Here is a 16,621-nt window from a genome sequence, read left to right as displayed (position 1 = left end):
CCATAGCAACAATGCCGATTTTTTAAGAAATGAAATAGCCTAAAAGGCTATAATGCAAGAGGCAAAATGAAATTTTTTTTATTTATTTATGGAAGAATTGATTATCCACTCAATTGAATATTTTAAATATTTAAAATATTGATTTGCCTTAATCCATAAAACTGTCAGTGAGTCACTTTAGAATTGCTCTTCAAAGTTGAGTGGAAGTAATGGTGCGATTCAGAGCCCACTTATAGCGTGGGTTGGTTGGATGCATATCTGTAGCTGTGAAAAGGAGATCGTCTTCAACCTCTGATTTAGACGAACCAGCATGTTCTCTACTTTGTTGAAGACGACGACGTAGACAATCAGGAGATGACGTCAAATCGGACGACAAATCTGTGAAAGCGCAGATATGAAATAGCAACAAGTTGATTGAGGAAGATGACGTCAGAAAATTGATGGAGACGCCGATGATAATGCTGAAGACTTCAGCGAAAAACAACAATAGAGACAACAACGTCGGAGGTTATTGATAGCAGAGACGAAGATCAGATAGGCAGCGAAGAAGTGACGGTTCCTTCGTTGTCGTCGATGGCGGAGCTTGTGGTGAGCTCACCGGACAATCGGAGCAATGGTTGGACGAACAAGCTCTGATACCATGTGAAAAAAAAATTAAAGGAAGAAGAATATAAAAAAAATAACTCTGTTCAAAATTGTGTATTTTACAACAACTTACAACCCCTATTTATACTTGCAATTGGGGAACAATGGAATAAATACAAAATCAATCCTAAATTAGTTTTCACGCTCCTTTCAATAATAAAGAGATTTGTTGACTTTTCTTAAAAGAAAATATCACGTAACTAGGGCCTCATGTTTGCTCCTTGATTTGTGGTCTTCCTCAACATGCTTTTTATGCCATTGAAAATATTATTGGCTCTTTGTTGATGGCATTTGGGAGTTAATTCAGTGTTTAGTATTATCATGATAGAACTATCTTTCTTGTCATCTATACTAGGATAATAATTTGTGGTGTTAATTGATCATTAGGTTGCATTAATTTATGGGGATGGACTATTGAAGTTGATTGTGAAACTATATTTCCAAAGAGTGGCATAAAAATACAGTTGGGGCATAAGTGTAGTGGTTTACTATTTTAAATGTTACTTCAGCAGGACCACCTTTTGAGCAGATGGTTTTGTGTGACAATCGGATTTTTTTGTTGTTGTGTAGGTGTGATTTCTTCATATTTTTAACCCATTTGAATTTGTTTGCGGGCTTCTTTCCATGCTAAGACGGCTCATCCAAGAAAAGTGCTAAGGGCGAGATTGACAGCAAAGCAGATGAGAAAGGTAATGATTTTTTGCAAGATTGGGATGAACCCAATCCGTTTGATAAAATGTTAGTGTTGGTATTTCCTTGAAGCACTTGCAATGTAGATATTTCTTTGTAGATAAATTTGAGGGGATATTATTGGGGTTCTTGCCACATAGATAGCAGAATATAAATCTGTTTGTGCTGGAATTATTCTTAACATATTAGTTAGCTAATGCTCTGAAAATTCAGTTCTGCCACTGCCCTGTTCTATGGTTTTCATCAAGCTAGGTTTTATATGTTTTACAACTCATCTTATCAATTTTGGAGCGCATATTGGAATTAACAACAAATTTCTAAAACCTATGAGAAACAAAATAGAGAAAGTATACATGCTAAAAAAAAATCAATCGCACGTACAAGACAGTATTTACGTGGTTTGACAATTTTGCCTACGTCCATGGAGTTGTAGGAATTTCACCATTATCAGGAAGAAAAATACAAAGAGTGCGGCAATACAAAACTCTCTCTCTCTCGCTCTCTCGTGAAGTGTGACCGCTCAACCCTAATCACCCAAAAACAATGATTTTATATGCTGCGGACAAGGTTCTAAATGGGCTACAAAACAAGCCCAAAAAATTTTTTGGGGGGCAACCCACAAGTACGGCTTCGCTCCATGGACTAAGCCTTAGGATAGAAATCTCTTATTAAAGAAAAGTCGAGTCATCATCTAGATTTAACGCAACTAGGCTCCACAAAAGCCCAACAAATCTCCCACTTAGAGACTAGTTCAATCACCAATATCGACTGCAATCCTCCAAATGAAAATCCTTCATCCCTGCAACTCATCCTCCTGTCCTCAAACTAAAAGACCAACTGAAGCTGCACACAGCTTCAGCTTCTCAATAGTAACACCCTTAGTCAACATGTATGTCGGGTTCTTAGATCCATAGATCTTCTCAAGTATTACCAGCTTATCTTCAATAAGGTAACGGATAAAGTGATATTTTGTCTATATATATTTCGACTTTGAATGAAAAGCCGAATTTTTGGCAAGAAAAATTGCACTTTGACTGTTACTGTGTAGAATGCCCATCTTCTGTTTCTTACCCAATTCGTCTAAGAAACCATGTAGTCAAATTATCTCCTTTCCAGTTTCAGTTGCTGCAACATACTCAGCTTCTGTAGTAGACAAAGTAACAATCTTTTATAAATTTGAAGCAAGATATAGTTGTACCACCCAGAGTAAATACAAAGCCAGTAGTACTTTTTCTACTATCATTATCACCGGCAAAATCAGCGTCTACATAACCCTGCAGTTTCAAACTTGTACCTGTGAAGCAAAGACATGTATCTAATGAACCCCTTAGATATCTCAGAATCCACTTGACTACCTCTCAATGCTGCTTTCTTGGCCTACTCATGAATTTGCTCACAACTCTCACTACATGTGCAATGTCTGGCCTTGTACACACCATAGCATACATCAAGCTGCCAATAGCTGAGGCATAGGGCGCCTTGCTCATATGGTCCATTTCTTCTTCTGTCTTCGGTGACTATTCCTTGCTCAGTTTGAAATGACTACCCAAGGGTGTGCTCACTGGTTTAGCTTCATTCATGTTGAGTCTGCTAAGAATTTTCTTCACATACTCTGACTGTGAAAGCTTCAATGTACCATTAGTTTTGTCTCTAATGATTCTCATTGCAAACTGTTTTGACAATTGCTTTTTCAGATTATTAATCTACTCAATGTTAGACCCTGCAATAAGCATATCATCTACATATAACAGTAAAATGATGTAAGAATTATCAAAGAACTTAACATAACAACAATGATCAGTTTCACATCTCTTGAACCCAATTTTATGCATAAAACTATCAAATTTTTTATACCACTGTCTTGGTGTTTGTTTTAGACCATACAAGCTCTTTCTAAGTTTGCAAACAAAATTCTCTTGTCCTTGTACAATGAACCCTTCTGGATGAATCATATAGATGTCTTCCTCCAAGTCACCATGAAGGAATGCCGTTTTCACATCTAACTACTCAAGATGTAGATTTTCTACAGCCACCATTCCCACTACCAGTCTAATTGTCAACATCTTCACAACTGGAGAAAATATTTCTGTGAAGTCAATGCCCTCCTTTTGCTGGAACCCTTTGACAACCAATATGGCTTTGTAGCGCTTGCTACCATCATGTTCGTTCTTTATTATGTATACCCACTTATTGTGCAAAGCCTTCTTCCCTACTGGAAATTCAGTTAGTTCCCATGTCTGATTCCCCAACAAGGAATCCATCTCATCCTTCATGGCTAACTCCCACCTGCTTGAACTTTTATCCTGCAAGGTTTCATCATAACACTCTGGCTCACCACCATCGGTTAGTAGGAGAAAATTTAGAGTAGGTTAATAACGCTGTGGAGGTCTAATGGTCCTGGAAGATCTACGGACCGCAGCTGCAGGTGTATTCTGATTTGCATGTGATTCGACATTCTCCTTATCATCTTCACCCCTTTCTTGGACAGTGCTTTCAATCAACTCATCTAAGTTAACAAACTCAGATTTCTTCTTATCTATTGTTATGACATATGACACTGCAGTTGACCTGTCATTGTACATAACCTATTCATTAAATATCACATTTCTACTTTTGATGATTTTCCTATTTTGTTCATCCCAAAACCGATAGCCAAATTTATCATCATCATAGCCAATGAAATAGCATATTTTGGACAATGCATCAAGTTTACTATGAGCATCAGAATCAATATGAACATAAGAAACACAACCAAAAACTTTTAAGTGAGAGAACTCTACCTCTTTATCGCTCCAAACCTCTTTAGGAAGTCTGAACTCCATGGAAACTGAAGGTCCTCGGTTTATTAGATAAGCTGCAGTACTAATAGCATCAACCCAGAAAGTTTTTGGTAGTCCAGCATGCAACCTCATACTCCTAGCACGCTCATTAAGAGTTCTGTTCATGCGCTCAGCCACACCATTCTATTGTGGTGTCCTAGGAATGGTCTTTTCCATTCTAATTCTATGTGCAGCACAATACTCTCTGAACCCTCCATCTATGTACTCTCCTCCATTGTCCGACCTTAAAAACTTTACTTTCAAACCTGTCTCTGTTTTAACCATAGCCTTCTACTTCTTAAAAGTTTCAAATACATCATATTTATTTTTCATAAAATAAACTCATACCTTTTTGGTTGAGTCATCAATGAAAGTAACGTAGTACCTTGAACCTCCAAGGGATGCAATAGGAGAAGACCCCCATAAATCTATGTGCACTAACTCTAATTTTTCAGCTTTCGGTATTCTGCCACTTTTCAAGAAACTCACCCTTTTCTGTTTTCCTAAGATGCAACTTTCACACAAATCAAAATCAACAGACTTCAATTTCGGTAGTTTCCCCTTTGACAGCAGCATCTTCATCCCTTTCTTACTTATATGACCGAGTCTACGGTGCCATAAGCTTGTATCAGTACTTGTTTCAGCAACTGCAATTGTGTCTCTTCGACTTGAGGTGTAACGACCTGCTATTTAACTGGGGTTTTTTTTATACTATGATATTTAACATGCTCTGATACCATACTGGATTGGACCCAATCATTAACCTAAGCAGTAAGAAGCGGAAATCAAATAAACATATCCATATATAATTATATACAATACCAGAGTGCTAATAGGTTTCCCAAAATACACATATTTGACTGTTTCCCTAATATCCTAAACCGATGAGGCTATACAAAAATACTCCGAAAAATATACTCACTCTCTCTGACAGGGCAGTACTATGACCTCTCTATCTGCGAGCCCGATCCGCTCACCCAACTGGCTCACCTGAAAAATAATTCAATACTGGGATGAGCCAAAGTTCAGTAAGACGAAATATGTTATTACTAGTATGTGGCAATTGAGCTACAATACTGAAAAAATCTATTACTATATAATCATGTATCATTGAATCTATAAGCACAATACTAGAAATATAGTCTTCATCTTTTACCTGTTGTTTAACATTTCTGTACGTTAGGTTTCTATTCAAAATACTACTAATATATATATATATATTTTCTGTTTCTGTAAAGCTGTATAAACATAATAATAACTGTAAACTTTCCTACGGATAACTGTGTGTCACGATTTAACCCTTCATGACAGGGTTGTGCGGCACATAGGCGGGATTTACCCTGGCTAGCCAACCAAGAATAAATCATTATACTCCATAGTCTCATCAGCCCTCCTCAACCCATATCTGATGGGGAGCCTATCCACTCGTGGGCTCTATGCGATCGACCTTTATACCACGTATTATCTGAATAGGTGGTTGCATTCTATAAACTGTATGTAGTTACGGTACCGTGCTCTGTAACTGTATGGTCCAACAGGGTCTAATATTATATAATACACCTCTATATACAACTATTTGTTTTACCATGATTCTGTAATAACTGTATAAACCATGATGTTGTGGAAAACTGTATCTCTATATCAATTGTGTTTCTATAATTAATTGTAAATTTATATGTCATGGTGCTGTAAAACCGTATAATCATGGTATTTCTGTAATGGCTGTAAAATACATTCACTATCTGTATATTCTGTAAAACACTTCTCTGAAAAATACTGTAAAGTATGTTTCTATACTATATATATATATATATTCTCAAGCCACACAGTAATTTTAAAACATATTAATCACACTTGATAAACTGTATAAGTCTCTGTTGTAGAACAATACTCTGGTGAAACATTTATAATTTTATACTGAAAACATTCTCAAATAACCTAGCATAGCATATTTCCCTTACCTGTTTCCTGCTAAAAATCCCCTACTATAACGGGTCCAACACCCGCAGGGTTCTCCACTCAACACCCTGAAAACCATAAATCTCATAACAAAATATCAATATTTCTTGGCCTACATCATTTCTTACAACTGTTAGGAAGCCAAAAACTGAATAAAAGAACTTACCCTAGATTTGGGGTGAATTCCAACTTTATTTCACCAACGATCTACTTTGGCAAACTTGAAAAGAACTCTGCTATGAGTGTCATGGTGGCCTCAAATCATCGATCCGGCGTCTAACGGGGCTGAAATCGAAGGAAGAAGGAGGAGGGGCCGTAGAGGAGAGAGAGAGAGAGAGAGAGAGAGAGAGAGAGAGAGAGAGAGGGTTTCGGCTGAAATTCTGTGATTAAAAATGATTTTAGGGATATTTATACTGCGGGATTCGTTGACGAGCTACGTCATCTCGTCGACGAGTCCTTAAGGAAATTCGTCGACGAACCTTACCCGTCGTCGATGAAATTCAGAGTAGCCCATTCTTCTCTCGGTATTTTCTTGTCAACAAAATGGGACCTCGTTGACGAGATCCGGAAGACCTTCGTCGACGAATCCCTGTATTCGTCGACGAAGTCTACTGCCTCCTTCTATTTCTGATTCCATTTCTCTCTCTCTTTATTATTTAAATATCATTATTTTTCGAGTCGTTACATGAGGTCATGTATAGAGTACCAGATTTATTTCCACAAGCCAATACTCTGGCTTCCTTTGTAACCTTCCAAGTGCCACCAGCAAACAATATTGCATGCCCTTCATCATCAAGCTGTCTGATAGAACTCAAATTTCTTCTCAGATCAGGAATATGTCATACCTTCTCTAGTAACCAAATAGACCCATTGAGCAACGACATCTGGACTTTTCCCATACCCACAACATCCAAGGTTGTACCATCAGCCAAATACACCTTACCAAAATCTCTTACTACATAGTTCTGTATGATATCATGGTGTGAAGTGGTATCAAACGAAGCTCCTAATTCCAAAACCCAATCATCAAGTGGACTGTTTACTGCAAGGAGTAGTGCATCTTGTACCTCTTCTGTTACAGCATTAACAAAATCATCCTCATTCTTCTTCTTAAGACTTTTACATTGTCTCCTAAAGTGACATGTTTTCCCACAGTTCTAACATTGTCCCTTTTGGCCAAATCTAGATTTACTTCTGTTTTGATTATAGTTTCTGGATTTTGTTCTACCCCAATCTGAATTTCGATCATTACCTCAACCTCTTGTCTCAAGGTATAGGGCAGAACCAGATCCTAAGGTTTCACCCGCATATCTTCTGCGAATCTCCTCGGCTAGAATTAAATCTCTTATATCATTATACTTCAGTTTTTCTTTTCCAGTAAAGTTGCTTACTGCCATCCTCATTGCCTCCCAACTGTTTGGCAACGAAGCCAAAACGATCATTGCACAAATCTCATCATCAAAATCAATTTCTACAGACGATAATTGATTTGTGATAGTATTAAACTCATTCAGATGTTGTGCTACATATGCATTATCTGCTATCTTCAAATTAAATAATTTCTTCATTAGATGTACCTTGTTATTTGCTGACGGTTTTTCATACATACCAGACAAAGTCTTCATCAGATCTGTTGTAATCTTTTCCTTCACAACGTTGTGTGCAACAGACCTAGACACAGTTAATCTTATAACTCCCAGTACTTGTCTGTCAAGGAAAGTCTATTCCTCGTCCTTCATAGTAGCAGGTTTTTCTCCTAGAAGCAACAGATGTAACTTCTTCCCATTGAGATAATCCTCGATCTGCATCCTCCAAAATCCAAAGTCTGTGTCATCAAACTTTTCTACTCCAGACGCCTTTCCTGCTTCCTCTGCCATTGCTCTCACTCGAACCTAACCCTAGGCTTTGATACCAGTTGTTGGAAATTAATGACAAATTCCCGAAACCTATAAGAAACAAAATAGAGAAAGTATATACGCCAAAGAAAAACCAATCACATGCACAAGATAGTATTTACTTCGGTTCGGCAATTTTGCCTACGTTCATGGAGTTGCAGGGATTTCACTATTATTAGGAAGAAAAATATAGAGAGTGCGGCGTTTCAAATGGGCTACAAAATGGCCCAAAAAATTTTCTCGGGGGTAAGCTTTCGCTCCATGGACTAAGCCTTAGGATAGAAATCTCTTATTAAAGAAAAGTCAAGTCATCATCCAGATTTAACGCAACTAGGCTCCACAAAAACCCAATAGAGTATGTGTTCAATTTTTTCTCCTTCACTCTCTTTAATTTAAACCATTTCAGGGCTTGGAAATGCTTGTTTTGTGTTTCAATTGGCTGCCTAATTCTGTTTCTTAGGGTTAAAACAATCTCCTTTCTTCAAAAATTAATGACACTCCAGCAATCCATATTGTCATCGAATTAGAATTTTGAAATTCATCCATATTTGAAAATAAAATTATCTCTAAAACCACAATTTATGCATGCTTCTGTTTTGCAGGTTTGACATTCAAAATCTAAAATCCTTCACTAAAGAATTCGAACATTGTAATGTATGTTTTAATCTATGCAATCATTACTCTAATGATAGCTTTCTCACCTAATGCTCTTCATTTTATGTTATCTCACATATTAATTTGTCCCGTCCCACCCAAGCTCAACGTTGCATTGTATGAGGAATCAATATAATCTAACGTCAGGACTCCATTCTGTCAAGGAAAACTTAACAAAATTTATGATTGTATGGAATCATCACCAGATTATCAGGACGTATGAATACAAATTCAGTTGTGGCCTGTTTCATTTGTCAAACTTTACCCAGGCAAAAGTTGAATGAATTTGTGCCAATCTTTGGCTCATCCAAAACATTATGGAGCTCCCACTAGTCAACTTAATCCTTCCCAATCACATCTGGTTTCTGTTCTTTAAATCCCAAGTGCAAAATAATCAGTTCAAGCAGGGCAGTGGCTACACTGAGTATAAAAGATACCCTTTTGTGTCTTATAATTTTGAAGCAGGAACTGCTCTACTCATCTTGTTTCACCAGGTATTTTCAAAATTTACAAGCTTCCTAATCTTTCACTCGTCCAATGGATCTTTACTTAATAGCGCTGGAAAAGAAACAGCAGCCTGACATGACAACCTGATTTACACTAACATGCAACTTCAAATTTAGAAAACCAAGCTTTAAAAAAGAAAAGAACAAATTGACAGGATCTCTAACAAGATTTGAGCCTAGGAAATGACACCGGTAAAAATTGACCAAAGTTGAACAAGTAGCCTCTCTTCTCTGCTTTCTAATTTTCCGTCCCCTAATTTTCACGTCTATTAGGAGGCTTCCTGCGAGGAGCAGTAGCAACTTCCTTATCATTCTCTGCTTCCTTTTCTTGGTTGGTTGCTTCATCATTTGAAGTCTCAACCACCCCAGTGCCATTGGCGTCTTTGGTGACACTCCCCTGCACAAAAATAAACAATTGAATACCTAAGATTAGCTGACAACATCACACAAATAAAATAAAAGCCATAATGATGCAAGGGAGCTCAAACACTCACTGGCTTCTTCCCACCAAAAATGATCCTAAACAAAACTGTCAAGATAACAACTGCAGAGGAGACAAGGATGCTGATGGTAAAGTTTGGTTGCTTCTCTCCCTTTTCAATGAGATCCTGCCAGAAATGGATCACTTCAGTAGATGTTCTACAAAACACACTCATCTATTGCAGACTAATTGCAACATGATACTCACGAAAATTTGAAGCTTGTATGCGCTCAAGAAAGGAATGTCCCCAATCTTGTACAGGAGGTCAAACACCTTCTTCTGCAAGAATTTATACAAAGCCTTTCCATAATTCCACATAGAACAAGGGCAAAAACTAAAAATCAAGCAGCCGAACCTGCCCACTTACCTGGAAGCCAGAGAGACCTTCTGGAAGACTAGCAGCTGCATCCTCAGCCTTCTGTTGCTCTTTCTCTACATCAAATTTTGGCTTCCACGCAGTCTCTCGGTAGGACTCCGCAGTCTTCTCGTCAGTTGCTATCAAAATATTGTCAAATAATATACCATCTTGCATTGTCCAAATCTCAACACCAATGGCAGCAATAGGCTCAAAATCAGGTTTTTCAAGTTCAAAATAATCGGGATTCGGTATCTCCTGGGGCTTCCAAATTCCCTTGTAATTCAGGTTGTCAGTGAGAGGAGCATGCCATTTTCCCTTGTAAGCTGGATTCCTCTTCATTGGCCTCTTCCACTCGCCACAACCAGGAGCTGTCTCACACTTAGGATTTTCAATCTTTGGAGCCTCCCATTCACCGTCCTCTTCATCATCCCAATCTTCTGGTTTTGATGCATCGGGATCATCTATCTCCTCAGGCTCCTCATCCAGCCATCCTTCAGGTTTTACAGCTTCCACATCTTCAATTTCCATGGGTTCATCCTCATCCCAATCATCTGGCTTCACTGCATCTGGGTCAGGAATTTTTTCCCTCTCATCCCAGTCCTCAGGCTTTTTGTCATCAGGATCTGGAATTGACTTGAGAGGAATTAATGGTGGGTCAAAATCTTCATTTGAAAGGAAATTCGCCTTCTTCTTCTCCTCTCCGTCAACCAGAATGCGCAACTCATTATCAGGTTTCAAAATGGCCGTGTATACATGAGATAGTTTGTCAGATGGGACAGATGGTGGATACTTGAGATGATGCTCCATGTAATCCCCATTCTTGGGGTTCTTATGCTTGAGGATAAAGTGCACCTTGTTTGTGGATCCACATTTGTCAGGTCCAAACATGATAGAGTAAGGAGACTCATTATCAAATTCTCTGGGTTCCCATCTAGCCTCTTGAGATCGGAGGTATTTTAGATATGCACCACCACATTCAAGTCCATTTTGGAAGCGAGTCTCAAATTGTAGGACAACAGTTTTGTCCTTAAGACTCAGTGGCTCCTCAAGTTCTTTCACTATAGCATACTTCTTAGCATTCTCACTCACAAGAAGCCCATAGTCATCATGTCCCTCACTCTTGGCATGCTTCCATACACCTAAGAACAGGGAAACTCATTAAAAATTCAACTTCACAAAGAACCAAGTGGTTTGAATAATATATAATAAAAATGTAAGGATGAATGCGACATAGCGTAGTTAATAAAATATTATTACAAGCATTAATGTTCAAAAACAGGTGGAAAATGACAGTCATGTCAGTCGCATAAAATTTAAAATTACAATGGAAATGTACTATGGTACACAAAAATGGAGGAAAAAATGAGGCATATTTCATGTTTTATCTATAAAATATAAAAGCAAAATAAATAAATAAATAAGCTGAAAAAAATTCACTAGAATACATTTTGTGGCATTTTAAGATAATAACATACAGTATCCTTTAGATGAAAGAATTGAAACAACCACCTCACATGAACTTTAACTAAATTAAAACAGATTCATCCAAGCAAAAAACATGATAGTAGTGTAACGCTCCAACTTGGGTTTGGTAGGGAGAATGCATCTCTCATCCTCCACCTGAACCAAACAATAGGGGGGGCGGGCCTTATCGGACTAATGACTGGCCCCACAGACTAACACGTGTCTTTTTCAGTATGTTTTTTCCTCACTCGCACACTTCCTGAGAAACTTCCCAAAAGGTCACCCATTCCAAGATTACTCCATGAGTCAAGCACGCTTAACCGTGGAGTTCTTATGGAAAGGCTCCCGAAAAGAAATGTACACCTTGTTAATATGGGTAGTAACATTAAATTCTTTTCAAACCTTTCTTCCACGAGGTAGCACATTCTCCCCCACTTACAGAACGCAACGTCCTCGTTGCGAACCCACATTTCCAAACTCAAGCGATGTGAATCTAATCACACTTCCGGTTGAGTAATTTCTCTGATACCATTTTGTAACACCCCAACCTGGGTCTGTCAGGGAGAACTGCGTCTCTCGTTCTCCACCTAGACCAAACAACAGGGGGGCGGGTCTTATCGAACTAATGATTGACCTTACAGATCAACACGTGTCATTTTCACTGTATTTTGTCCTCACACACTTTCTGAGAAAACTTCCCAGAAGATCACCCATTCCTAAATTACTCCAAACCAAACACGCTTAACCGTGGAGTTATTATGGGAAGGCTCCCGAAAAGAAATGTGCATTTTGTTGATATAGATAGTAACATCAAATTTTTTTAAACCTTTCTTCCAAGAGATATCACAAGTAATGTCAACATCGTCACAAAAGACAAATGAAAAGCCAACATAAGGGGTACCTTGCTTGCAAAGGTCACTAAAGGATTGACATAAGGTCACCAAGCCTAAGAGATATTTGATGGGGGGAAATAACTGGTCATCAGTAATTTGAGGGGAGGAATTTCTTTAAAATAGAAAAAGGACAGTTGGGGGACTAAATATAAAATTTATCCAAAATGTAGTGATTTGTAGGATGTAGTGGTGTTCTACACAAAGTTTGAAGGGTTCCCAACTGTAAAAGTTTCTAAATAAAGGGCAAAAATATATTTATCACAGAGCTCGGGAGACAATAAACCCCACTACAATCACCCCTCTTTTTCTATTCAGTCTCTCCCTCTCTCTCTCTCTCTCTATATATATATATATATATCAAAGCTGCCCTTGATAATAAATGAGCAACACAAGCAAAAAAAGCAAGGTACTTCCCCAGAAGTCTTTTTTTCCATTTTTTCCCACCTTGCAGAATCCAAAATACCTCCACAGGAAACTCTAGTGGTTGTTTACTAAAATTTGCGTAGTAAAACAATGCAAAAAATTGTTGAAAATGACTAATGCACTTTAATGCACCAAATATGCCTCTGCAGGAAACTATTGATTGCTTACTAACGTGTGCTTGTTAAAAACAACAGAAAATTGTAGCAAAAAACTAAGATGCTTTACTGAGTTCGGTCAATACTGTAGCAAGAATGGCTTCAGTTATGACAATAATAGATATCAATTCTACCACCACCTCAATCAATTATTTTTCATCTGTTTTAAAAGTTCTTTTGTCAAAAGTTGTAAGGGGGGCCAAACTAAGCCTAAGTGAAGAATTAACATTGGGAAGGGGCAATAGTTTGAGGTGATTTGAGGGGCTTTTTTAAAAAAAAAAAAGAAAAAGGACACTGCACCAAAAAAGCCTTCAGAGGAAACTACAGATTGCTTACTAAAATGTGCTAAAACAATGAAAAATTATAGTCAATAACTCACATGCTTCACTATGTTCTGTCAATACTGTAGCAAGAATGGCATCAGTTATGACAAGAATACACAATGTTAATCCAACATTTTATTACTAACCAAACACCAAACTTGTAATGCATGCGTAATACATCTTCGGAGAATTTTTTTAATTAAATTAATTATTCATTAGATAAATTATTTTTCTATATCTCTAAAAATAACCATAACCTGCCCAAGATTATGGTCGGCTGGTAAACAAATATGGTCAATTGGTAGTAACTTCAATGGAAAATTGAATAATTTTCAGCATAATGCAGAACACATAATAAAGGAAGTTACACGATCAAATAAAAGGAGAATAAAGTAACAGCCTCAGTCTCACATTGTAACTAATTAAATAAATTATAAATGAGAATATTCAAAGTTTTAAGTAGATTTTACAACATGGCACCTCAATAGCATGTGTGACATGTGTTTTGATGACATCAGCAGGTTCAATTGACTTTTGAGGAAGAGAAAAAAGAAAAGCATTAAAATAAAGGATCAGAATCGTGAGCAAGGATATCATCTACTGCACGGCCAAATGCAATTAAGACTTCACTATTCCACCAATACTTTTATAGGATTATTTCAGATGGAATAAAAAGTGGACACCAAAAAAGTTATAGTTGCCGTGGAACGATTATGAGTTAGATATGAGAAATTTTTGTTACTTATAAACAGTTTACCAGTTATGGGATGGTAATATTTTCATATATAGCCATCAGCCTCGTCGGTAGTTACGGCTTAGGTATGAGTTGCATAATATTTTGCAATATTGCCATTAGCATGGTACAATACTGGGTCAGTACTTTTACATGGATATTTAGGGGAATAAGAAGGGATCAGTGCAGTTCGGGAATCTTCCAGTTTCTACACAGTTAATTAAGAATCTATGCATAACATCAGACAACTATTTTAAAACTAGTCACACTTCTATAAAAAGCATAATGGGAAATAACCCCTAGAAGCATAACAGGTCAGTTATGACTTAGATATGGGATATTTATGAATAGTTATAAACTTGATAGAATGCAACATAATACAGAGAGGGAAATGCCTGCCACCTCAATACTTATAGCTAGATGCATATATATAAATGGAAGATATACATAATTTACTTGAAAATTTAAAGAATGATTTTCAGAAAGAAATATTATTTATGAAGCGGATTTAAAAAACAAGTTTTCACACAAAAAACAAGCACATATGCGCTATTTGTTCAGCTAGAAAAATATATACACAAAATTTGACAATGTCCGTTAAGATAAGGAATTGGCAAAACATTTTACTCTTCACACATTCTAACATAAAGGATTCGGTAATCAAATAAAAGGTTGTAAATGGATCAGTTTGAAAATAAATGAATTTCTAGTCATAGAATATTATTCTCAATAGTGTACTAGACTTATACCTTACTAAAATTACAAGGTTGGAACAATTTTGCAACCCCTTTTGCTGAAATATAAGAGATTTTAACCCCAATTGAAAGCAGTATGTTGAAGGAAGTTGATACTGTGAAAACATTTATAATCATTTTGTGGAAATTTTATGGAAAGAGATTAAATGCAGTCATGAACTAACAATGTCAACATCTTATCATCTATCACATTGCTGATTAACAACTAGTCTGAAAACACAAAACAATAGAAGCAGCTCAACGTTGATTAAAATAATACAAAAAGCTTGGGTGCCTACACTAGATGTGTGATATCTGTTGGCAGAAAAGTCATTGTTTATGCGTGATCTTCCTTATGCGTATTTTAGTCAACTTTGTAATGTTTATTGGATTAAGTAAAATTTGAATTATTTGAGAAATGGAGAAAATAGTAACATACATAAGAGTCTGCAATAATTTTTGTGTACGACCAAAATATTGATGCCTGTTGCAGCTGCAGCTAAGAATTTATTAGGATAGGATAGTGTAGTCTGCACACGCATTTCAAATTTTAAAGAACGAATCAAATCATTAGAATGTGGACAGGTTTTTTTTTTTCTTTAAATTAGAATCGTAGAGAATTTCTTTGAAACAGATAACGATCCACATAGAAATATCAATAATATCATGATTTCGATTGAAGGTCGAATGAATGGGCAGCATAAACGAGTAGTTTCTTAGGAGTTTGGTTCCTTAGAAAATGAAAATGCCCAAGGATGATGCATTCACAAGTCTCATTAGAGTGTGTGCGTGTGCGTGTGCGTGTGTGTGCGCGAGTTCATCCTGAAACTTGTTGCCCATAAACGATAACAGAAAGATGCACGTCTCATCGCGCAAGCACATAACAAAGCATGAACTAGAGATGAATGTCATAGGATTTCCTTCTTTCAGAAACCAGCAGGCAATGACAACAAAGAAGATATGTACAGCAACGGTATATAAGTAAACGTAAAGAAGAAAGCTGGAAAGAAAAGAATGCTGGAGAGAGAGAGAGAGTATATAGATACGACATTAAGGAAACAAAACAGATCCATCCAGAATGAAACCTAACCTTTGTAGTCTTCTTTGGTAGACACGATCCAGCGGCCATCAAATGCTTCGTCAAACGACTCGTAAAAGATCTAGAACCCCACAACACAAACAGAATTTCAGAAGAAAAAGAAAACAGAAATAAACAAACCGTACAGCATAGATTGGATTGAAGGAGGAGGAGGAGGAGGGAGCTAGGATATCAAGTAATTAACTAAATAATTAAAATAAAATAAAATAAATACCGTATCATGAGAAGCGGAGAGCTGAGAGGTGAGGCAAGAAGCTATGATGAACAAGGGCAAGAGCATCATAGACTGCAGAGGGACTGGTTTCCCCTCTCCCATTTCTACTATTACTAATCACTGAATTTATAAATTCAAATCTCAGTAATGAAATTTCAATTTCCACTGCAACATAAACACACACACACACACACACACACAGGCTTCTTCTTCCTTCAAATATTTATATAGAGCTAAGAATATTTATATAGAGCTAAGAAGTAGGTTAGAGAGCCCTACACCTTCACGGCTTCGGCTTTAGACTTTAGTGCAGCAGGAGGAAGTCCTCCGCATTCATTCATATACAGATTCTCTTTTTTCCTTCGAGCTGTTTCGGCCAATAACATTACCTGCCACGTGAAATCAACCAATCACTCCCTGCCACATAAGAATCCAGTGCTTTTCCCATCTCTTTATTATATTCTTCACATTATTATTATTATTATTTAATATAAAAAACAGTAAATATGACCATATCACAACGTCACATGCACGCGTTTTGATCCATTTCCCAAGCCAAAACGACTCTACATTTTT

General features: G+C 37.1%; 1 protein-coding gene across 1 annotated transcript; it reads right to left on the bottom strand.

Annotated features, from left to right (window-relative positions):
- Positions 1–9,087: 9,087 nt before the first annotated feature.
- On the bottom strand, positions 9,088–16,398 carry LOC131159438 (calnexin homolog). Its single transcript, XM_058114344.1, has 7 exons — positions 16,325–16,398; positions 16,046–16,165; positions 15,823–15,892; positions 10,017–11,146; positions 9,857–9,928; positions 9,663–9,776; positions 9,088–9,565 (listed from the first exon to the last, which is right to left on the bottom strand). The coding sequence occupies exons 2-7, from the start codon at positions 16,145–16,147 to the stop codon at positions 9,422–9,424; spliced, it is 1,632 nt and encodes a 543-aa protein (XP_057970327.1). The 5' UTR covers positions 16,148–16,165; positions 16,325–16,398; the 3' UTR covers positions 9,088–9,421.
- Positions 16,399–16,621: the final 223 nt, after the last annotated feature.

This window comes from Malania oleifera, chromosome 7 (genome assembly GCF_029873635.1).
Source record: "Malania oleifera isolate guangnan ecotype guangnan chromosome 7, ASM2987363v1, whole genome shotgun sequence".
Lineage (NCBI taxonomy): Eukaryota > Viridiplantae > Streptophyta > Magnoliopsida > Santalales > Ximeniaceae > Malania > Malania oleifera.
Note: the sequence above shows the minus strand (reverse complement) of the source record. Positions and strands in the feature narration are given on the sequence as shown.